The following is a 23,387-nucleotide window of genomic DNA, read 5'->3' as shown; positions in this document are numbered from 1 at the left end:
CTAATTCTTTGTGGATATTCACCCTATGCCGCACCTAAACCCTAGCCCATTTCCAAATCTGATCTCCCTAATCCTATGCCGCACCTAGGGTTTTAAATACCTGATTTCCTTGCCTTGCAAGGCATTCTAGAAGGCCCATCTCTAACCCTAACAAACCAGCCGCACCCTAGGCCTTTTCCCACTAAAAATTCTCATTGTTTTAACCTATTTTCTGGTGGATTTGGGTTTCTAGAAACCCTAATCTGATTGCTAGGGTTTTGAAGTGCCTATATATACTCCTTAAACCCCTTTTGGCCGAACTACCACCTCCCATATCATCCATTCACTCCAGAAATTTACTCTAAGTTCTTGCCGCAGCCTTCCACCCCCAAACTCCCATATTTCAGACTTCTACAACCCTAGCCGCACCTTTCCACCACCATCACCACTTCGTGCAGCCACCATTGAAGGAGAAAGAAGTAGTGCCGTGCAATCTAAAGGAGGGAGAAACCTTGCACATGCAATCTGCCATTAGTGGAGTGTTTGGAGTTCTTTCTTCTCTTGTTTCTGTTTTCATGTTTAATTTAACTTGCTTTTCAATTATGTTAAACATGTGGAACTAATTTCTTTTTAGTTAGAGGCGAATTTGAAGCCATGGACATATGTTGGTTATGATTTGATTTACTCCAGTTATGAATTCATGAACTTTAGATGTGGTTTACTTTTCTGTTTTGATTAAGAACTTGTTTATGTATGTGGGTTGAGGGTCGACACTTAATTTGCATGCCTAAACTTGATGCTAGGATATAAGGGAATTTCACCTAATCGTTATGAACTTATATTCATGAGTAGTAAAGATCGCTCGTCACGATTATGTTTAAGTAAACCCTAGGTTGGATTAACATGCGTATTCCATAGTTATGAATGCCTAGTCGATGTTTATGATTTCCGTTGAACTTAATGATCTTTGTTGAATGTCTCTATCATGCGTATTCCATAGTTAGGGGCTTTGATGAGGAATAATTTGGTTGTAATGCGTATCCCATTCAATCCAATGAATCTAGGGAAATTTGAAAGTTAATTTAAGCGAACCTAATTAACTTGGAGCATTGTCATTCATTGTTTGTTGAAGTCATAACTGGGAATCAAATTATATGCATATGTTCATGTGTGGATAAGGAACCCTCTAACTAGTTTCTCATCATTCTATTTCATCACAATTTGTTTTGCTTTAAGTTTGTTTTCAAAGTTAAGTTTTAAAGTTTTAATTTCGTCAAAATCAATCCCCCACTTATTTTAAAGTGTTAGATTAATTAGAAATCAATTTAGTTGTGTTTTTAAGTGTCTTGAGTCAAGGTTTAGTCCAATTTCGTCCAAATTAGTGTTAGGTACTCAAAACTGCCCAGAAAGTGGTTTTGAGGCAGTTTTGAGTCTTTTAGTTGCTGTTTTGAGTTTTTGGTTTGTTTAGGTGTTTTAAACTCTAGTTTTGCATTAATTGAGTCTAGTTTAGTGTTCTACATTATGTTTTTATGTTCTTGAGTCAGTTTCACATTGATTAGCATCCCTAGTTAATCCCTGGTCTAGAACGATCCCTATTTGCTCATATACTACAATTGTCATCCATAGGGTTTAATTTGTGTGTCAAGTTAATTCTCACATCAGGCCACAAACTCTACTCCAAACTTGGCTCAACGCTTTCATTTCTTTTCTAGTCTTTGTCTGGGACTCTGGGTGATGGATTGTCAAGTGGTAAGTGATGGTGACTAAATTAGTAAGGAATGAATTACAAAAAGTCATCGGAATCACCAATTTGTGATAAACATATAAAATAAGGTTTAATTAGATTAATAGTCCGGTGGTGATAGAGTAGTTGAAAAATAGCCCATGAAGTAAAAAAATTAGGATTTAAGCCCTGTGGTGAAGTCTGTTAGAATTTTGAACCCAAAATTGAAAATGTTGTTAACTCTCTGTTAATTATTAGCACTAAGGCTCACACGGGCTTAAATCCTAATAGACTTCACCACATGGGCAAAAATCTTAATTTTTTACCACATGTACTATCTTCCAACTACCATATCCTCATGGGACTAATAATCCAATTGGGCCATAAAATAATGTTATATTCAAACTCGAAAATAGAAATCTGCTGCCTGCATATGAGTGAGGCAAACACCAACGTGGAATACAAATCCAATCCAACATTTAAGAAAAGAAAAAAAAAAGAGAGGGAGGGAGAAAACGGAAATCAAAATCGAAAATTTGAAGAGGAAAGAAAACTTAGTGTCCAAATGGGAACGAAAAGTTACACACTCACCATTATTCTTGCTTTAATAGTGGACAAAAACAGTTTTTTTAGTTATTGTTCAAATTCCCGCTAAACTCAGATCGAGCAAAGCTCATATAAGGTTCTTATTTTGAGGGCTTATGAGGTTCTTTTTTATTTAAACTCTTAAATTAATTTGACGGTCGATTAATCAATAACTTTAATATTATTCTTGTTACACTCAAACAAATCATCTCAATCCCCTCTCTCCCCTACCCATCTCTCCCTTCCATCCTCTCTCTCTCCCTTCCCCTTCCATCTTCTTCCCCTACGCGTCAAATGTTTTGGGCAGTTGGTAGGACGCGAGAGGCATTCAGCCTTCTGTATGATGCAAATGTTTGTTGACTTCCAATCACTAGGTGCCAAACTACAGATTGTTTCTGCGTTTGCTGTTGAGCACATCAAGGGTTTTGTTCTCATCGAAGCTGGCAAGAAATCTGATAATAATGAGGTGATCTTTCCTTGTTTAGCCAAATACTATTCTTAATCTTAATATACTAATATATGCACTGCTGCTCACACAAAAAGCTTAGATGGAGAGGGAGGGAGCGGAGAAGAGAGGGTTTGAAGGGAGAGTGGGATAGAGAGAAGAGAGATAGGTAGAAGTAGAAGACAGAAGGGTTTCACGCGTGAAACCATTTTTTTTTTAATCGAGATTTTCATTTTGTTAGGGTATAACAGGAATAATATAAGGTTATGTCGAACTAATTTCAAATTTTAAATGAAAGACAAACGATTACACATAGGGTATACTTTTAATACTTAATTTTATATTGAAACAATATTTTTTTAAACTTTTCAATGAGAGACAAACAATAATAAATGTGAAGATGACATCATTTGCTTTTTATTCTCTGGAGTTTACCTTACGAAAATACTCTTTATTTTTGGTAACTTTTCACACTTCTCTCTCCAGCATTGGAGTTGTTCGTGCCACTTAGGCGCCTTGTTTCTCGGGGTTCAAAGAGACAATGTATTATGTGCAGGTTGGGCATCTACACATTTTTGCCGCAAGAAGGAGCTTCCCATCATTAGTTGAGGTAGAGGCTATTACAAAAGCTAAAACAATTATATTTACACTTGGGAAAGAGACTTTGGAAAACCTATTTCAAATTTATTTGTTTCATCAGGTACATAAAACATGCTCTCAAACTTTTTAAAAGGATAACAAAATTGATCCAAGTAAACAAAAGACCAAATTACAAAACAAACATCAATCTTATATCCTTATACATTTAGACATCGTTCAATGAACTCTCAAATGATTGAACACATGATCGAGTCTACATAAGAGAAATTAAATTAATATATAGTGATTAATTTAATTTGAAGGAGTATGTTACTTAACTTTGTATTTGAAATTATTTATTGGAATTATAACGCCCACATTAATTAAAAATTAAAAATAATATATGTGAATAGTAATTGTCTTTGCCATTACTCTCCCTCCTCCCAAACTAATGAACTTGCACAAAGACAATTACTGTTTAGAGTGAAAAGTAAGCGCAATTTTATTGCCCTTAGCCTCTAATTGCCGTTGCCCTTCACCAACTAGTGGAGATGCTCCAATAGCAAAGTACCGACAACGTTCTCTCTGAAGCAATTAGCAGAGCAACTAATGTGTCCTTATACATTGATTGGGCGTTCAATACGGAAAGAAATGAGATGATAATTCTATTGAGGAAAATAAGACCGTGGATAGGATATGTACTGTCTTTTGTTTAAGAGAGAAGATATGAAGTTTTCCTTTAATCGGATGTGCAGGAAAAAAAGACGAGAAGACTATTTATGTTTGCCACTGTACCCTTTTATTCAAATGAAAATTAATCGTAGGAACTCTTCTAGTAAGGGTAGAATTCCTAGCGTTTAGTTCCTTAACATTATGTTTGAATGAAGAAAATTAAGTTTACTAAAGTATTATAAAATAACGAAAATTGAAATGACGAGTTTTATTTTTTAGAATTTGTGAAATTTCTTATTTGATTAAACTAACAGAACAATGAAATTGGATATGGAATTCATTATTTTTAAACTCTCAATCGTAAAAATTTGGAAATGACACATATTTATATTGAATTTAAACTAGGAATAAGAGGTCCTAAATTTCAAGTTTTTTTTTTCCACGTGGAAATTCTAAATTTCTATATTTAGGAATCCAAACAAGAGAATTGATGCATGTCAATTTATAAATTTTGACTTTTATCTAAATTTCAAGTTATCTCCCTCATCCAAACATAGTGTAAGTTCACTTTAAAAAGTTCAGTTTCTATGGTGACTTGAATATTGGAACATACTACTCAACAGATCTTGTGTAGTAAATCACATTCACCAAAATAAATCAAAATCAAAATTAACCACCATATCTTGTCTCTTTCTTATTCTCTCAGTTGCCAACTGGATCAAATGTAATAATTTATTGATAACTGGTTGCCTGCGACTTGTTACATTTGCTTGTTCTTTTGAAAATATACCAACAGTCTTGTTCAAAAACAACACAACAACGAGAAGGTGGGGAAGAAACACACACAACATCAGAAGAAGTAACGATGAAGATGAATGATGATGATGATGATAATCACATGACAGTCGGATTCAGAGAAGCATACTGGAGCAGGTCCTCGCTGCTTTCGATTATGGCCATGACGTCTTCTTTCAATGACAAGGCTGCTTCTATGCCATCACCATCTCTTGTGTCACTCAGACAAAATAAACCATTGATAGGTACAGAAGTCGCCCATGACGGCTTTCCCCATCCGAAATTGGTTTCATACAACGGAAGCCTGCACCAGCTGGTGCAACCATACATTTCTACGACTCCCCCCAACGAACGACTTGCAGACGCTTTGATGGTTTGAAATACTTCCTCACCACTGACTCCATTTGGATGCTTTTCCTTATACTCCTCAACCGCTTTCCTCAATTTACCAACCAAGCTCTCGAGTTCTACTTCACCCTCTGCTGTCGTCAATGCTGCCGTGTACCACACGAAATTCCCCAGTATATTTTCTGTCATGGCCTCCCCCCATCTTTTGCGCAAGTTCAGCGCTGCAAACCACGTGAATGCCTTCGTCAAACTTAACTTCGATCTTGATGCTTGGATTAGGCTTTTCCAAATGACTGCTGATACTACTTCAACACGTGTTGGGTTTGGGACCACGGTACTAGCAGCCTTAGACTTGAGAGCAGAAATTTTCGAAGCATCAAACACAAACCTCCTCGTTGTGCTTTTCTCGGTACGAATTGTCACATGAGCTCCTGGTGAGTTGAAGGAATCAAGGGATGGGGAAAGAGAAGCTGCAATACCAAATTCCTCAGGTAGCAGTACGTGGTGATCAGTAGTACTACTGGCCGAGCCAAGAGCAAGTGCAGCCCAGCATTTGATGAATGCGGTCGCTGTAAAAGCATCGGCGGCTTTATGGCAAATGCTGACCCCGATTGCCAATCCGCCACATTCAAATGAGTTGGCCTGGACTAGCACAAGATATCCAGTCTCTGCTTGTGTGGACATACAATCAGTCGGAAGCAACTGTTTTAGGATCTCAAAATCGGGGTTTTCCAAAATCTTCGATGCGGGACAGTTGACTTGGGCTTCAAGAAATGCAGCCCCATGGTCATTGCAGCTGATTGAAACATTGTATTTGAATTCTCCGGCGAAGGGGTAGAATCGAGTGAGGGCTTCAGACAGTGATTTCTTTAGAAGGTTGGATCTTTCGGCAAACAAAGAATGATGATCATTATTTTTGACCCCGCCGTTGTCGCTGTTAGTGTTGTTGGGATAGAAAAAAAGTAGTGGGATATAAGTTTCAGGCTGATACTGATCAAAAACAGAGAAGCTCAAGCTTTTAAGGTGGTCAGGAGTTGGAGAGAGTGGTTTAATTGTTTCCTTGTGGATCACTTCAATTTTGATCTCTGAAGCCATCTTTTGCTCCACAAAAGTTGTGATTTTCATAAATAGTCCGTCCATATAAGTAGGCAGCTTTTCTTGCCCAACGGCAACAATAAGTCAATGACTTTAGAATAATACTTGCATACTCAAGGTTATGAAAGAATTTTTCTCAAAAACACTTTTGACTTTTTCACAACATATTGTGCTTATAATTATAACATTTTCAATTATAAATAAGATATTTTGTTAATTGGCCAAGTTATAGTCAAGTATTATTCATGACCTTATGCCTCATTCTAAGAAATTCGGGAGCGGATTGGATAGTCAACCAATCCTAACTCAGGTTAGACTCGAGTTGCCCAATTTTATTTAGAGAGTTCTAATGAAATGGATTCTTCAAACCAAAACTAACCTAACAATTTTATTTAATTAAAATGGCTTGCACTTCAATGAAAAAAGGGCAACAACCCAATTTTTGGCGTGCGTGGCTATAAGGCAGCCAGCCAACCAAGTGGGGACCAACGATTGATTAATTTGTATTTTTGTTAATATTTTATTATTATTATTATTATTATTTGTCCTAATTATTTAATAAAGTTATTAAAGTGTCTTTGGTTAAGATTTAAAATTTTAAAACATTTTTCATTATTTTCCTTTTTATACTCAAACTCAATTCTACTTTATATTTAAAGAATTTTTAAAAGTTAAATCAAATCTCGTCAACGCCAGTTAAAATTCAATTTGATAAATCACTATCAATCACAATTCAAACTTCAACCACAAAAAATGTCAAAGCCTCAACCAAAAGAAATACAAACGCCACTTTTATCCATTATCAAATGAAAACTTTAAATCTTGCCATCCCAGAACATATACATATTTTATTTAACATGAAGTGTGATGACCATGAATGATATGTTCTTTTAAACCAAATTGCATTCTTAATCTTTATTGGATGTTGCATTCTTAATCTATATTATTAATGGATAAAAAAATGATTATTTACTATGCCTTGTTGTTGATGTTACCCACTACATATTTATTATTGCAATGATTTAATTTATTTTCTACACCGTGTTGCGTGCTATGTTGCTCTGCACTATTATTTAATTTCCTTAACCAATAATAAAAATAAAAATAAAGTCTTATATTATTATTGGCCCTTTCATTCGTTTTCCTGTCTTTATTTGGGTGATGGATTGTTTGTAAGCGATTGCGACTAAATTAGTAAGAAATGAATTACTAAAACAATTCTCAAGCATCATCATCATTTTTAATATTCTCAACACAACGCCAAATGTACCTAAAACACAGGTGGTATCTCATGTGTCATTGTATAAGTGGGGAAATTTTATTTTGTAAGTTGTTAAATTTTTAACATAAGTGTCTCACTACTTGTATTCTAATGTATCACTTTGTGTTCCGAAAGTAGTGAAAAATCTCTTCCAAACATGGGGTGACTTTCCACCGAAGCCCGGTCCGGGGGTGCCATGTGTATTCAAAACATAAAATTTCTCAATTCTTTAATGTTAAATCATACCAAAACTGAAGTAGCATCCATAACAAATTCAAGACTGACCCCCACAAGGGATCTACTAATTTCCAAGCCCTTCTTAATAATCTTTCTTTTCTACAAGATATAGATGTAGTAATGATATTTAAACACTAAAATACGAACGCTAATCTCTAATTTGAAGCATTCCACTGTGTTTTTAGAGGTCCATTTCACTTTCGGAAACAAGATTTTAAGTCAGAGTCAGGATTGTGAGGTGCGTAAGACCAGGCCTTTGAGTGCAGGCATTTGAGTCTCCAAAAGCTCGCTTCTGTTCAAAAGTCTATCAGATGAACAATCTTCTTCCTGATGCAAACAGAGATTGCGTACATTAAATTAAGTAATGAGTCCGACTACTAGCATAAGATTAATTAATACTTCAACGAGACAGTAAAGAAATTTACAAAATTTAACGGTAAAGCTGCACATTTTATCGGATGATACAATATTCTACCATTTATGAACTCCTTGAAGATTTTTTTTTTTTTTTGTTAAACAATAGATTTGTTAGATTAGGGGGCCGACGGTGTTCGAATTCACACCATAGTGTAAGGTCAACACTCCTCTCCACCATTATTGTAAAGGGCCACTTGCCCTTGAAGAAGAACTCTTTTAAGTGCTATAGAATATTGGCTCAGGGATGAAAATTTATGGATCAATTGTTATCATTGCATACACCAAGTATCTGACTAGAAAACCCCAAAATAACTACTCACCTCTCCACTTGCACCAGAAATTAACGTTAACAAGGTCACTGTTGCAGTTTGATAATCTGTCAGGATCTTGAAGGCTGATTCATCCAGTTTATCCTGAAAAAAGTTGTGTTGTTATTAGGTACAGAATAATGGAAACAATATGCACACAAATACAGGGAGCCAGAGTACCGTTGGAGCTCAGTAATAGCAAAGTACCAGCAACGTTCTCTCTGAAGCAATTAGCAGAGCAACTAATGTGTCCTTATACATAGATTGGGTGTTCAATACTTGGCTCAACGCTTTCATTTCTTTTCTAGTTTTTGTCTGGGTGATGGATTGTCAAGTGGTAAGTGATAGTGACTAAATTAGTAAGGAATGAATTACACAAAAGTCATTGGAATCACCAATTTATGATAAACAAATAATATAATGTTTAATTAGATTAATAGTCCAGTAGTAATAGAGTAGTTGGAAAATAACCCATGAAGTAAAAAAAAATGGATTTAAGCTCCTGTGGTGGTGAAGTCTGTTAGAATTTAGGCTCAAAATTGAAAATTTCATCAACTTTTTGTTAATTGTTAGCACATGATGCTCACGTAGGCCTAAATTCTAATAGACTTCACCACATAGACTTAAATCCTAATTTTTTACTACATGCACTATCTTCCAACTACCATATCCCCATACGACTAGCCATAAAATAATGTTATATTCAAACTCGAAAATAGAAATCTGCAGCCTGCATATGAGTGTGGCAAACACCAACGTGGAATACAAATCCAATCCAACACTCAAGAAAAGAAAGAAAAAAAAAAGGAGGGAGAAAACGGAAATCAAAATCGTAAATTTGAAGAGGAAAGAAAACTTAGTGCCCAAATGGGAACGAAAAGTTACACACTCACCATTATTCTTGCTTGAATCGTGGACAAAAACAGTTTTTTTAGTTATTGTTCAAATTCCCGCTAAACTTAAATTGAGTAATGTTCATCTAAGGTTCTCATTTTCGAGGTGTGTGAGATTCTTTTTTATTTAAACTTTTAAATTAATTTAATAGTCGATTAATCGATAAATTTAATATTATTTTTGTTACACCCAAACAAATCATCTTAATCCCCTCCTCCCCTACCCATCTCTCTCCCTTTCATCCTCTCTCTCTCTCCCTTCCCCTTCCATCTTCTCCGCCTACGTGTCAAATGTTTTGGGCAGTTGGTTGGACGCGAGAGGCATTCAGCCTTCTGTATGATGCAAATGTTTGTTGACTTCCAATCACTAGGTCCCAAACTACAGACTGTTTCTGCGTTTGCTGTTGAGCACATCAAGGGTTTTGTTCTCATCGAAGCTGACTAGAAATCTGATAATAATGAGGTGATCTTTCCTTGTTTAGCCAAATACTATTCTTAATCTTAATATACTAATATATGCACTGCTACTCACACAAAAAGCTTAGATGGAGAGGGAGGGGAAGAAGGGAGAGAGGGATGGAGAGAAGAGAGATAGGTAGGAAAAGAACATAGAAGGGTTTCACGCGTGAAACTTTTTTTTTTAATCGAGATTATCATTTGTTAGGGTATAACAAAAATAATATAAGGTTATTAATTAATCCAATGTCGAACTAATTTAAAATTTTAAATGAAAGACAAACAATTACACATAGAGTATACTTTTAATATTTAATTTTATATTGAGACAACACTTTTTAAACATTTCAATGAGAGACAAACAATAATAAATGTGAAGATGACATCATTTGCTTTTTTTTCTCTGGAGTTTCACTTACGAAAATATCCTTTATTTTTGGTATTTTTTTCACACTTCTCTCTCCAGCATTGGAGTTGTTCGTGCCACCTAGGCTCTTTGTTTCTCGGGGTTCAAAGGGACGATGTGTTATGTGCAAGTTGGGCATCTACACTTTTTTGCCGCAATAAGGAGATTCTTATCATTAGTTGAGGTTGGCTAGTACAAAAACTAAAACAATTCTATTTACACTTGGGAAAGAGACTTTGGAAAACCTATTTCAAATTTATTTGTTTCATCAGGTACATCAAACCTGCTCTCAAACTTTTTAAAATGATAAAAAAAATTGATCCAAGTAAACAAAAAACCAAATTACAAAAAAAAACGTCAATCTTATATCCTTATATAGTTAGACATCGTTTCATGAACTCTCAAAGGATTGAACACATGATGGAATCTGCATAAGAGAAATTAAATTAATATACAGTGATTAATTTAATTTGAAGGAGGATGTTACTTAACTTTGAAATTAATTTGATTGATAAAAAAGTAAATTCTTTGTAACTTATAAATACCAAGTAAGAATCAATCTAACCCAACCCAACACAAAATAGGCTTCCCCATTTACTAATTCTTCTAAAACTATACAATTGGTTCTATTATAAAATATATAAAATTGGTTCAATTTCGTGCTCCACGATGCTCTCAATTCTTTCGTAACTCTCACCTCCCTCGCATGAGTAAAAAAGTTGCTTTTTTTTATTTAAAGTATTAAAGTCAATTAAGTTGCATATTTTTTTTTAAGTAAAGAAAGTATACAAAATTGATTTTACATGTATTTGAAATTGATTCTGCAAAAATAGTCGAAGATGGTTTGAACTGATTTTGCAAATGGTTGAGGATGGGTTTAATTGATTCTGCAGATGGTCGAGGACGGGTTTAACTGATTCTACAAAAACAGTCGAGGACGAATTAAACTGATTCTGTAAAAATGGTCAAAAACGGGTTGAACTGATTTTGCAAATAGTCGATGACGGGTTGAACTGATTCTGCAAAAATAATTGGGGATATGTTGAACTGATTCTACAAAAATGATCAATGATGGGTTGAACTAATTATGCAAAAATTGTCGAAGAAGGGTTGAACTAATTCTGCAAATGGTCGATGATAGGTTAAACTGATTTTGCAAAAATGGCCGAAGACAAGCTGAACTAATTCTGCAAAAAAATGGTCGAGGACGAGTTAAACTGATTTTGCAAAAATGATCGAGGACATGTTGAACTGATTCTGGAAAAAATGGTCGAATACAGGTTATACTAATTTTGCAAATGGTCGAGAATGGGTTGAACTGATTTTGCAAAAATTGTCAAAGATGGGTTGAACTGATTATAATAATAAATGATGCAACTTATTATACATATAGTTTCAAAACTGAATCTGCAAAAATAGTCGAAGATTGGTGGAGCTTATGACACATATTAATTTTGTTAGAGTTGTGAGGGTTGGGTTCTATTAAAAGTCTAAAATCTTAGGGGTATGATTGGTATTTTAAAATATCGTTTTCATTTTTTTGGGCTAGGCTTTAATTATTTTTATACTTTTGTGTCTCCTTGACATATTTAAAAGCTAGTAGAGTTCTTTGAAATATAATAAAAGTTTTTGTCTCTATATATAAAACTCCTTTTTTTGTAACGAATTTTAATGTATTACTTTCAGTCTTTTTTGTTTATTTTTTGTTTCAAGGGTGTTATAGTCCAATTCTTTTTGTTGAACCCTCGTTTCACCAAAACAAGCCCCTGGCTTTATAATAGTAAGAGATTTATTTTACCTCACTCCACGGATAGGGGATTACTTTCTGTAGAGAACCCCAGGGAGTGCCAAGTGTATCAAATCAAAAAACAATTCTTAGTTCTTTACCAAAACTGAACTAGCATCCAGACTAAATTCAAGAATGACCTTCACAAGCGATTTACTAATTTCTATGCCTTTCTTAATAATCATATTTACAAGATATAGACGTACTAATGAACCTATTGGTCCACAAATTCTGTTGAATGAGATTCCATTGCACGAATCAACTATTGAGGAGTCGCCATTGGAGACCCCATTTGAGACACCGTTGGCAACCCCTATTGAACCGGCCACGCAAACTAAAGAAACAACGAGGCCTATTGGTAAGAAGGTTGCTAAGAAAAAACTGCAAGAGGGAATTCTTCGAGTAAAGATTATTCAAAAATCGTTGATGAATTGGCTCGCCAACATTCATTGAATATGGAACTAGACAGGTTAACATATGAGCAAAACAAGGCTAGAGATAAAGCAAAAGCAAGAGAAAGACAGTTGAATCAGCAAGAAAGGCAAGAGGACAAGGATCGGGAGATCATATCCTAACGCCTCGACGGTGAATCTCCTAATTTCAAAATGTTTTTGAAGTGAAAAAATCGCATCATGAGAAGAAGGTTTTACTTGGAAGATGAGAAAGTTCCACAAATTCCAAGAAAAAACGGATTGAGCCACACTGATTTTATTTTATCTTAAAAATTAATTATGTTTGTTGTAATGCAATGACTTTCCTTTGTATTTGAAATTATTTATTGGAATTATAACGCCCACATTCATTAAAAATTAAAAGAAATATTTGTCAATAGTAATCGTCTTTGCCATTGCTCTTCCTCCTCCCAAACTGGTGAACTTGCGTAAAGGCAATTACTGTTTAGAGTGAAAAGTAAGCACAATTTTGTTGCCCTTACCCTCTAATTGCCGTTGCCCTTCACTAACTAGTGTAGATGCTCCAATAGCAAAGTACCAACAATGTTCTCTCTGAAGCAATTAGCAGAGCAACTAATGTGTCCTTATACATTGATTGGGCGTTCAATACGGAAACCAAATGAGATGATACTTCTATTGAGAAAAATAAGACAGTGGATAGGATATGTACTCTCTTTTGTCTAAAGAGAGAAGACAGGAAGTTTCCTTTAATCGGATGTACAAGAAAAAAAGGCGAGATGACTATTTATGTTTACCACTGTACCCTTTTATTCAAATGAGAAATTGATCGTAAAATAACGGAAAATGAAATGACGAGTTTTATTTTCTAGAATTTGTAAAAAAAATTATTTGATTAACTTAACAGAATAATGGAATTAGATATAAAATTCGTTATTTTTAAACTCTTAATCGTAAAAATTGGAAAATAACATCTATTTACATTGAATTTAAACTGGGAATACAAGGTCCTAAATTTCAAGTTTTTCTTTTTCATGTGAAAATTCTAAATTTCTATATTTATGAATCCAAGAGAATTGATGCATGTCAATTTAGAAATTCTAACTTTTATCTAAATTTCAAGTTATCTCCGTCATCCAAACATAGTGTAAGTTCACTTTAAGAAGTTTAGTTTCTATGGTGACTTGAATATTGTAACATACTACTCAACAGATCCTGAGTAGAAAATCTCATTCACCAAAATATATAAAAATCAAAATTAACCACCATATCTTGTCATTTTCTTATTCTCCCAGTTGCTAACTGGATCAAATGTTATAATTTATTGATAACTGGTTGCCAGGTTATAGTTATAACAGTTTTGACTTTTTCTCATAAACACTTTTGACTTTTTCCCAAAATATTGTGCTTATAGTTATAACGGTTTCGATTATAAATAAGATATTTTGTTAATTGGCCAAGTTATAGTCAAGTATTATTCATGACCTTATGCCTCAGTCTAAGAAATTCAAGGGCAGATTGGATGGTCAACCAATCCTAACTCAGGTTAGGCTCTGAGTTGTCCAATTTTATTTAGAGAGTTCTAATGAAAAGGATTCTTCAAACCAAAACTAACCTAATAATTTTATTTAATTAAAATGGCTTGCACTTCAATGAAAGGAGGGCAACAACCCAATTTTTGGCGTGCGTGGCTATAAGGCAGCCAACCAGCCAAGTGGGGACCAACGATTGATTAATTTGTGTTTTTGTTAATATTTTATTATTATTATTATTCGTCCTAATTATTAAATAAAGTTATTAAAGTGTGTTTGGTTAATATTTAAAGTTTTAAAACATTTTTCATTATTTTTCTTTTTATATTCAAACTCAGTTCTACTTTATATTTAAAGAATTTTTTTAAGTTAAATCAAATCGCGTCAACACCAGTTAAAATTCAATTTGATAAATCACTATCAATCACAATTCAAACTTCAACCACAAAAAATGTCAAAGCCTCGACCAAAAGAAATGCAAACGCCACTTTTATCCGTTATAAAATGAAAGCTTTGAATCTTGCCATTCCATAACATATACATATTTTATTTAACATGAAGTGTGATGACCATGAATGATATGTTCTTTTAAATCAAATTGCATTCTTAATCTTTATTGGATGTTGCATTCTTAATCTATATTATTAATGGATATTGTACTTATGTCAAAAAAAAAAGATTACTTACTATGCCTTGTTGTTGAAGTTACCCCACTACATATTTATTATTGCAATGATTTAATTTATTTTCTACACCGTGTTACGCGCTATTTTGCTATGCACTATTATTCAATTTCCTCAACCAATAATAAAACATAAAATAAAAGGTCTTATATTATTATTGGCCCTTTCATTTGTTTTCCAGTCTTTGTTTGGGTGATGGATTGTTTGTTAGCGATTGCGACTAAATTAGTAAGAAATGAATTACAAAAAAAATTCTCAAGCATCATCATCATTTTTAATATTCTCAACACAATGCCAAATGTACCTGAAATACAGGTGGTATATCACGTGTCATTGTATAAATGAGGGGAAGTTTTATTTTGCAAGTTGTTAAATTTTTAACATAAGTGTCTCACTACTTGTATTCTAGTGTATCGCTTTGTGTTCCAAAAATATTGAAAAATCTCTTCGAGACGTGGGGTTACTTTCCACCGAAGCCCGGTCCGGGCGTGCCATTTGTATTCAGAACATAAAATATCTCAGTTCTTTAATGTTAAGTCATACCAAAACTGAAGTAGCATCCATAACAAATTCAAGACTGACCCCCACAAGGGATCTACTAATTTCTAAGCCTTTCTTAATAATCTTTCTTTTTTACAAGATATAGATGTAGTAATGATATTTAAACACTAATATATGAACGCCAATCTCTAATTTGAAGCATTCCACTGTGTTTTCAGAGGTTCATTTCACTTTCGGAAACAAGATTTCAAGTCAGAGTCAGGATTGTGAGGTGCGTAAGACCAGGCCTTTGAGTGCAGGCATTTGAGTCTCCAAAAGCTCCCTTCTGTTCAAAAGTCTATCAGATGAACAATCTTCCTCCTGATGCAAACAGACATTAAATTAAGTAATGAGTCCGACTACTAGCATAAGATTAATTAATACTTCAACGAGACACTAGAGAAATTTTGAAAATTTAAGGGTAAAGCTGCACATTTTATCGGATGATACAATATTCTACCATTTATGAACTCCTTGAAGATTTTTTTTTTTTTGGTCAAATGATAGATTTGTTAGATTAGGGAGCCGATGGGGTTCGAACTCACGCCATGGTTCAAGGTCAACACTTCTCTCCACCACTGTGGTAGAGAGCCACTTGCCATTGAAGAAAAACTTTTTTAAGTGCTATAAACTATTGGCTCAGGGATGAAAATTTATGGATCAATTGTTATCATTGCATACACCAAGTATCTGACTAGAAAACCGCAAAATAATTGCTCACCTCTACACTTGCAGCAGATATTAACGTTAACAGTGTCACTGTTGCAGTTTGATAATCTGTCAGGATCTTGAAGGCTGATTCATCCAGTTTATCCTGAAAAAAGTTGTGTTGTTAATAGGAACAGAATACTGGAAACAATATGCACACAAATACAGGGAGCCAGAGCATCGTTGGAGCTCAGTAATAGCAAAGTACCAGCAACGTTCTCTCTGAAGCAATTAGCAGAGCAGCTCATGTGTCCTTATACATTGATTGGGCGTTCAATAAAAGGTCGTACCCAGTGCACAAGGCTCCCGCTTTACGCAGGGATTGGGCGTTCAATACGGAAAAAAAATGAGATGATGATTTCTATTGAGGAAAATAAGACAGGATAGGGAGATGTGATGTCTTTTGTTTAAGAGTGAAGATAGGAAGTTTCCTTTAATCGGATGTACAAGAAAAAGGGCAGGATGACTGTTTATGTTTACTACTGTACCCTTTTATTCAAATGAAAAAAAAATTAATCGTAGGAACTCTTCTAGTAAGGGTACAATTCCTTGCTTTCAGTTCCTTAAGTTCAGTTTCTATGGTGACTTGAATATACTACTCAACAGATCTTGTGTAGCAAATCACATCACCAAAATAAATAAAATCCAAAATTAACGACCATATCTTGTCTCTTTCTTTTTCTCCCAGTTGCTAACTGGATCAAGTATTATAATTTATTGAAAAGAATGGAGATATATAGTAATATCTTGTCAAAACTATACTGCTAGGATAATCATCTTGGCTAGACATACTGCAAATATGTACAACTTGTAGGAGAAGTTAGCAGTGAAAGCTCCCTTCATAAATAAAAAGCGTACCTTCAGCCGTGAAACAGCAACAGCGATGGCCCTTCCAGGTGCTTGAAGAGCTTTATGGTGAACCTAAATATGAAAATTCATGTTACTAAACTGGATAAGAAACACGAAGCATGAATGCATGTATTGTACTGAATCTGGTAGCAACAAAAATTAACAAACCTGAACGTAAATCAGGGAAACAACTTTTGGCAAAAGAGGAACTGGATCTGTCTCAGCAGAAACTTGAGACACCAAATCCTGAAAATGATACAGATAGAAAACTGTAAAAGGAAATTTTCATCTCCATATGATCAAGTTACACATCTAGCTATTTGTGGATTATAGATTTGACAATTCCTTATACAAGAGCAAAACCTTCTGATATGAATGCAGAAGCGTTCTTTCCAATTTCTTGTCAAGCTTTTTCAAGAGCAAGCCGCTAGAAAATTTAAACCCAAACGTTTATATTAGCTTCAGAGAAAAATAAGTGCTTCAACGAACCCATCACAAAGACAAATAAATAAGCATGCAAATACCTCTCTTCTGCAATATCTCTTAGAGCAGTCATGAATGCTTCCACCCGCTGCCATGTAGAACATTCAACATGTGAAGTCATTGTGGTAAGTTGACGGAGTTGAGTAACAGTGTAATACATACAAAGTCTTGATTTCATCAAAAGTATATAAGATGGATCACGCAGATAAGAAAAGATACGAATTATAATAATTGCCACTAAACAAAAACTTTCCGCAAAAAATAACATTCCAAGCTTTCAACTGCCTCATTTAATAATGGGTAACCTTCAGAGATAAAAATAATCAGCTCTTCCTTGAACATTGCATACAAAGAAATGGAAACAGATACTAAGATATCAATCTATAAACTGAACTGGTGTTGAGTGCTTAACTTACATACAAAATAATAATAACAAAATGAATGCAAACTCTGCAGAACCAGAAGAGTTTAGAAATCAGAAACAAAGTTCTGAATCCACTAAGGATGCAACCTAAAATAGTTAAGAAAAATGAAAATCACTGTATAAAGGAATATCTATCAATAAAATAGAAATAAATAATTATATACCCAACATTAAACTGAAATATTAGCACAAGAGTTGTAACTAATCGATCCAGATAGGTCCAAGAAACAAAAAGTCAACGTGTTTCTACCAAATAAGAACTGACCTTTCCTTCCAATGCTTCAACTACAGCAAGAGCCTTGTTTGAAAGAGATCCAGGAAAATTCTTGGCCTGCAAAAAACCAAAGACCATAAAACTTTTGCTTACCTTGAGTTTTTTTATTGGATAACGTGATTGACAGGTTTCATATTTATGAAAGAAAATGACAAACTACTCTCTGGAAATGTCAAAATTAACATCAGGTAGTAGATTATTTCCTACAATGGAAGTTCTCTCTCCCGCATTGAGGGAAATAGATTCTGAAATTTGAGGCTCTGCAACTTCTTCAACTCCATTCTTCAATTTGTTGTGCATGTCCTACATCATAGGTATCCATCATTTAAAATCCGTGAAACAGCTCAGCTACATGCATATGGTGACCATTTAATATGGGTATACATGTACATATTGTGACCATGAACATGACAAGATCACAATGAAAAAAAGCTACCAAATTGTGAAGAAGTATGTCGGCAATAGTAGTAGCTGTTGTTCTTAACAGATGCCTATGAAAAATGACCTGTCAATCATAATTCATAGATGAGCCTTCTTTAGTCCATTGTATCACCAACTGAAACCATTTAATACGCATCACTAGAGGGAAAACTTACTGAGGTTGATTGGTCATCTTCAAACAAATCTAAAGCCTTTTCATAAAGCTGCATATTTAAGAAAGACTGCACGGAAGAAAAGGCAGTTTAGCACATGGAAGATTCTAAATTAAAAGGTTCCAAAAAGCACCTTACTAAAAGATGCCTCTTATACTCCAATAGAATACCCAATGCAAGAACTAAGGAATTGAACAAAAAATATAGTCGTTGCAGCCTTGCAGGAGTTTATTACCTCATCAAGTTTCTTTTGCAAATTATCAAGCAAGTTCTTCATTCTCTCCGCATTTTCTGTAAACAATGCCTTTCTTCTCTCCTTCCAGGAGTTGATTAACTTAGGCCTCAAATAGTGTGCCAAAGGTCCAAGAATCGTTTGGGGACCGTCAAGACCTATCAAATTAGTCCACTGCTTCTATCAACACTGGGTTCGAAACTCACGGCATTAGGTCTCAATGATTAAATGAACAAAGTAGCTGAAGTCAGAATCAACAGACCTTGTTCTTCAAAATCAGGTACTAGCACTGTAATCTTATTCATTACCCAATCTTCTGAAGGGACGTTGAGATTTTCCTCTTTTATTTTCACCAACTTAGCAGCTGCTTTTGACTCTGCGGCCTGCCCGGAAGAGATATTCTTGCCCTTCCTTTGGTTTTTCTTAGATTTCGTAGGAACACTGTCCTGGTTGTCCAGCTCACTCTCAGCTGGCCCTGTCATCATGTTCCCAGCCCCTCTACCTTTTTTCTTTTTTGATCCTTTCTCCGTTGCCTGTTTATTACTGCTGCTGTCACTAACAGTTTCATTTGACTCAGTCGACCTGCTTGTGTCATGACCAATTTTTGTCTCACGCAAATCATCTGACACCACAGTACTGGAAGGAACTGAAACACTAAAGGTTTCCATTTCTTTCTCTAGAAGATCATACACATCCTGTCATGAGGACACATACTCAAAGCATCAGAATTCATAAACCAAAAAGAGGTGTAGAAATGCTTTAAAGTCACAAAGAAGACCTCTAGAAGTCAGAAAGTCCACGAGTCGCACAGCTTTACTTCTACAGTAAATATAAAAACCAGGTTCTTGCTCATTTTTTGGCAAATTAAATTCATTTATATTTCTAACAATAATCACTTTTCAGGCAAGAAATTGTAAATGTACAGGGAGGGTATAAGAGATTTATGGCTGATGGTTCACAAGTAATTCAGTTTAACATTGATGAAAACACCAGGTGCAAATGTGCAAACTTGTGATTAAAATCGTATTTAATTAGCCTGATGCCCTTAGTCAGACATTGTTTTTTTGGATAAATAAAATGCACAATGGATTTTCTGCATTGTAAATTTGTCATTCGTAAAATCCAATAATCATCATAGTCTTGATCAATAGATCTCAAATAAACAACGTGCTTCTGAAAAACAGAATAGATTTTATGAATAGCAAAAATGTCAATGTCATGTTTGTAACTTTTGTTGTTTTTTAGTATGCAATATATGTCAGCATTTTACTTTCCTACTTGGACTCAACTTAAGAGTTTTAGCCATTAGACCTTAGATAATAAAAATACCTATCAGGGACCTGGATCCTAAAAGTAACTAGTTTTAATATATACTTCAATGGACATACCTTGATAAAGCCACTGCTAAACACATACGAGTCCCCGAATATTATTGCTTTATCAGACTGCAAAAGATGATGCACATAAGACTTTAACAGATCAAGTGTATGAGTAAAAGAGCAGACTTGATATCAAAAAGGCACCTTGAGACCCTGCTGAATGGAAGGGCAAAGGGACAACAGTTTAGACGCATCTTGAGACCCAAAGGACATCGGCAGTATAGAAAGAGAATCGATCCTGCATTGCTCCATCCAATCATATCAGGAAATAAAAATGTAATGCCTACCTTAACATAACAGTATAATGGAAACACATCCAAGAACATTGTTAAAACAGCTTTCTATATCTATCTACTCCACGAAAAATATCTTGATGAATTTAAGTACCGTTTCAATTATAAGAATTTCAGTGAAACAACAGATTAAATGGCCTTCAGCTAAAAAATTCCAAACCCGAAAGAAAAGAAACAGCACTATCACTATAATAAGATGGCCACTTTGTCCACCCATGAAAGCTATCTAATTAGAGGCACAAAGAGTAAGAAACGGAAAAGGTACAGTGTCAAGTGATAAATTTTCGTACTAAAGTTTTAAGAGGTGATGAAATTAACTCATATATAAAAGTAAAGTATTCATAAAAATAGTAGAGAAGTTTACCAGCTATCACGTTCGAGAGCATCTTCCGTAGCAGCATCAAGCATCTCAATCATTGAGGGGTGAACAAATGTAGTAACCAAAGGTATGCCTTCTGGATATCTGGACTAAATTCAAGTACATAACCACAAATTTTAATTACATACAAAATAAAAGAAATAAGCAATGACTTCACATATAAACCCTATAAGCTCCAAAATCAGAACGTCAACATGAAAGCAATTAGATACCTGCAAGAACTGAATAGGCTGAGGAATTCTAAGTTTGTGCAGAACATCATAGTTAATGAAAGAATTCTGCAGGAAATTGAAGAACAAGTCAGAAGAAAGAATCATCAACATCTAAGAATGTTCTTCCCTATTTCAAACCAAAAAGAAATGGTCGAAACCACACAAAATGTATTGAACTTTGGTTCCCCAGAAAATTATGTAACCACAAAACCACAAATTCATTGAAAAGGTCCAAAGCCTTGAACTGAGAAGCTACCAGTAATCTTGACACTCTACACATACAAAAAATAGTGCTAAATGCCACATATACTACACTTGTTGAAAAGAAAAGTAAAAGGCCAAATCAGAGGCTGAAACTAAAACATATAACTGAGCATGCAATTAGGAGTACATGTTAAATTTGAAGTTCGGGAAGCATCTAAAGGTTTTTGGACACCACATTTTTACAAATAAGAGGGAGAAAAGGGCTTCATACCTGTGAAAAGAAAGAATCAATTGATTCCTTTTGAGCAATGGCAAAGACCTGTACGAAATTTACAAATAATGTAGACATATAGTCAGCTTTAAAGAAAATATGTTTCTTTGATAGAAAGCCAAAAAGTCTATGGGAAGTGATTCTGTAATAACAAAGCTAATGGTTCTGCAAGTTTGTGCTGGAACATTACAGAAGTCCATGTTAATCAGAGTATGCAGTTTTTACTGCGGTCGTCATATGCAATGAAATCGAAGCACCGAAACCAAATGAAACAAGAATATGACACATACATTAGGTGTCCAATGAACTCCTGCGCGAAGTGATCCAAGAAGCTGTCCTTCCTTTACAAGCCCATTAAATAGGGACTGGAAAAAAGAACCTTCTACAGCCACTCCACTCGCTCCATCCATTTCTTGCAGCAACTGCTGTAAAGAACTCCACAACAATGATAAGTTTGTGGGAACTGCGATACCTCTGGCAGCACCACGAACCATGGCAGTAACCCGTGCAACATATGCAGGAGTATACAATTGCCCACCTTCAAGCCTACCTTTCACCTGAATCAAGAGAACAACCCATATCATAATTTTCCTTTCCTCAATTCCAAAATCACTCAAAACCAGGGAAAGTATTTACCAAAGTCCCAAGGCGGGGCTCCAACACAGATGCCACCATTTCCGAACTGACATGCAACTGCGCGGCAAGTTCTGCCAGAGCGATTTGGCTACACTCTTGAAGCCTGTCATTGACTTCTTCGGCGACAGAATCCCAATAAGATTGCGATATTATTTCCCCTTGAATCAACATAAGCCCCAGATCATCCGAAACAACATGTTGAGCTTGCTTCTCAACATGATACAAATCAACTCCGGTAGCGTCCGCCAGGTCAATCAACGAAACACGCCCTAGTTTACCGACCTCCGCCGATATCTCATTCCTCAATTGATCCTATCATTACCACACCACCACCATCATCAAATTCAAATCTTTAAGCCAAAAACCACACCCAGTACTCAAATTTCAAATGCAAAAATCGTATCGAATAAAATAACAACAATAACACGATAATTAATAATTAAACACAATATTAATTTGAACTGCGATGAAATTAAAACCGAAATGCCGTGTTTGATGACCGAAATAAAAAAAGTAAAGAAAGTTTCTTTAGATAATTTCTCGTCTATTTTCTCGAGAAACAAACAGAAAGAGAGAGAGAGAGAGAGAGAGAGAGAGAGAGAGAGAGAGAGAGAGAGAGGAGAGAGAGAGAGAAAAAAGAGACAGAGAGAGAGAGGTATACGGGAGTAATGTATTCTTTGCCGGTGACGGTGTGGAGAAGCTCGAAGTCGATGATATGCAGCTCCTGAAGCTTCTGGACCAATTCGACGACGTTTCGATCGGATAATCTGATGCTCGATTTCGCCTGCTGTGCGAACTCGAATTGCCTCTGCAGTTCCAGCAATTCGTCGTCCATATCACCGTCCCTGAGTCGACGAGAGAGAGACAGGTCCTTTGCTTGTGCTTTTCTTCTGGTTCGACGTTTCGACCCGAATGATCCCGTATACCCGTTTTGAAACGGGTTTCCATTGGGCTTCCCGGAAAATATCCGTTTCTCAGGAAAATCTGGATTCTATTGGGCGTCTTTGTAAATTGGGCTTGAAGCCCATTAGAAGGCCCATTTGTATAATATTCGTTTCTTTTGGTATCCGGGAAAGGAAAATAAATAAAAGAATTTAGAGGACCATCCTGCAACAGAATATCCCACTGTCCCCTATTTGCAATTGGGGGACAATAGAGGGGACCATTTTGGCAGCCGCCTCGACAAATGACTATTTGCATTATCATATGTGGTTCCTAATATATCTCAATTATTCATCAAAGTGTTCGTGTTTTTTTCTAGAGTTGAATGTCGACTGTAAAATTACGTTTATTGATCATA

The 23,387-nt window shown here is 35.2% G+C and overlaps 2 protein-coding genes across 6 annotated transcripts in view; both read right to left on the bottom strand.

Moving 5' to 3' along the window:
* Window positions 1-22,990, bottom strand: part of LOC126588838 (E3 UFM1-protein ligase 1 homolog) — a 30,132-nt gene extending 7,142 nt beyond the window's left edge. The window contains exons 1-20 of one of the 5 annotated variants that reach the window (XM_050253976.1): window positions 22,749-22,990; window positions 22,088-22,399; window positions 21,742-22,008; window positions 21,452-21,499; window positions 20,977-21,042; window positions 20,750-20,853; window positions 20,237-20,330; window positions 20,102-20,158; window positions 18,976-19,408; window positions 18,717-18,871; window positions 18,485-18,550; window positions 18,325-18,393; window positions 18,096-18,191; window positions 17,880-17,945; window positions 17,232-17,278; window positions 17,071-17,134; window positions 16,876-16,953; window positions 16,717-16,779; window positions 8,457-8,549; window positions 7,700-8,046 (exon numbers count right to left, since the gene is read on the bottom strand). In XM_050253976.1, the coding sequence (XP_050109933.1) occupies window positions 7,945-8,046; window positions 8,457-8,549; window positions 16,717-16,779; window positions 16,876-16,953; window positions 17,071-17,134; window positions 17,232-17,278; window positions 17,880-17,945; window positions 18,096-18,191; window positions 18,325-18,393; window positions 18,485-18,550; window positions 18,717-18,871; window positions 18,976-19,408; window positions 20,102-20,158; window positions 20,237-20,330; window positions 20,750-20,853; window positions 20,977-21,042; window positions 21,452-21,499; window positions 21,742-22,008; window positions 22,088-22,399; window positions 22,749-22,922 (2,454 nt within the window). In that variant the 5' untranslated portion in view covers window positions 22,923-22,990 and the 3' untranslated portion in view covers window positions 7,700-7,944. Of the gene's footprint in view, window positions 1-7,699; window positions 8,047-8,456; window positions 8,550-15,104; window positions 15,472-15,871; window positions 15,965-16,716; window positions 16,780-16,875; window positions 16,954-17,070; window positions 17,135-17,231; window positions 17,279-17,879; window positions 17,946-18,095; window positions 18,192-18,324; window positions 18,394-18,484; window positions 18,551-18,716; window positions 18,872-18,975; window positions 19,409-20,101; window positions 20,159-20,236; window positions 20,331-20,749; window positions 20,854-20,976; window positions 21,043-21,451; window positions 21,500-21,741; window positions 22,009-22,087; window positions 22,400-22,748 lie in introns of those variants that run through there. The other 4 variants (XM_050253977.1, XM_050253975.1, XM_050253978.1 and 1 more) reach the window with 4 other exon arrangements.
* Window positions 4,698-6,272, bottom strand: LOC126588844 (stemmadenine O-acetyltransferase-like). Its single transcript, XM_050253986.1, has one exon. It carries the CDS (start codon window positions 6,264-6,266, stop codon window positions 4,878-4,880), a length of 1,389 nt encoding a protein of 462 aa, XP_050109943.1. The 5' UTR covers window positions 6,267-6,272; the 3' UTR covers window positions 4,698-4,877.
* Window positions 22,991-23,387: the final 397 nt, after the last annotated feature.

Source organism: Malus sylvestris, chromosome 11, assembly GCF_916048215.2.
Source record: "Malus sylvestris chromosome 11, drMalSylv7.2, whole genome shotgun sequence".
NCBI lineage: Eukaryota > Viridiplantae > Streptophyta > Magnoliopsida > Rosales > Rosaceae > Malus > Malus sylvestris.
Note: the sequence above shows the minus strand (reverse complement) of the source record. Positions and strands in the feature narration are given on the sequence as shown.